Here is a 1,082-nt window from a genome sequence, read left to right as displayed (position 1 = left end):
GGTAATGCCCCCTCCCCTCCCTGCTCCTCGTACAACAGAGAAAAGCCCCTCCCACCTACTCCTAACAACACCCCACCCCTCCCTTCCAAACCTCCCCCGTCTCCTAGCAACAATAGACGCCCTCCCACCTCTGGAGGAAACCCMGCCTCCTCTTCCTCTTTGGCTCCGCCTCCTCCCCCGTACCGTATCAACGGTCCGTYGGGTGGTGGCGAGGCGGCGCCGGAGCTGCCGCAGCGTCACAACTCCCTGAGCAACAAGAGACCCGCCCCCTCACCGGYAGGCCACACCCCCACCAGAGGCCCTGCCCCACCACCTCCACCTGCATCACCCACACCTTCTCAACAGGGTGCCAACAGGCCGCCGCCCCCCGTCAGAGAGGCGCCAGGTAGAGGGGCAGGTGAGACCATAGTACCAGAAACAGACTTAAAGTGTTGATCACCTGAGATCACCTGAGCTGATCACCTGAGATCACCTGAGCAGATCACCTGAGCAGGTCACCTGAGCAGGTCACCTGATCACCTGAACAGATCACCTGATCACATGAGTTGATCACCTGATCACCTGATCACTTGATCACCTGAGCTGATCACCTGATCACCTGAGCTGATCACCTGATCTGTCGTCTGTTTATCTCCACAGCTCCTCCTGTTCCAGTTCAGTCGTCATCATTACGGGCAGGTGGCAGAGAAGCTCCGCCCCCTCCTCCTTACAGGACACATGGTAGTCCCTCCCTCTCCTCTGACCCCCCCAGCAGAGGCAAACCTCCTCCCCCTCCCACTCGCACTCCTGCTGCTCCTCCCCCACCTCCCCCTCCTCTCCGCAACGGCCACTCCTCCTCCTCCATCCCTCGCTCCTTCGTTGGTGAGTTTCCTTCGTTTGTCTCCAATCAACAGATTATTGATCGGTTCATTCATGTCTTCATCTGATCTGTCCTTCATGTCTTCATCTGGTCTGTCCTTCATGTCTTCATCTGGTCTGTCCTTCATGTCTTCATCTGACCTGTCCTTCATGTCTTCATCTGACCTGTCCTTCATGTCTTCATCTGACCTGTCCTTCATGTCTTCATCTGATCTGTCCTTCAC

The 1,082-nt window shown here is 57.1% G+C and overlaps 1 protein-coding gene across 1 annotated transcript in view; it reads left to right on the top strand.

Annotated features, from left to right (window-relative positions):
* utp18 (UTP18 small subunit processome component) overlaps positions 1-1,082 on the top strand; it is a gene marked incomplete in the record, with an annotated part of 17,918 nt that overhangs the window by 9,002 nt on the left and 7,834 nt on the right. The window contains 2 exon segments of the mRNA XM_014023128.1: positions 1-397; positions 640-861. Of these exon segments, the coding sequence (XP_013878582.1) occupies positions 1-397; positions 640-861 (619 nt within the window).

Source organism: Austrofundulus limnaeus, unplaced genomic scaffold (genome assembly GCF_001266775.1).
Source record: "Austrofundulus limnaeus strain Quisiro unplaced genomic scaffold, Austrofundulus_limnaeus-1.0 Scaffold358, whole genome shotgun sequence".
NCBI lineage: Eukaryota > Metazoa > Chordata > Actinopteri > Cyprinodontiformes > Rivulidae > Austrofundulus > Austrofundulus limnaeus.
Note: the sequence above shows the minus strand (reverse complement) of the source record. Positions and strands in the feature narration are given on the sequence as shown.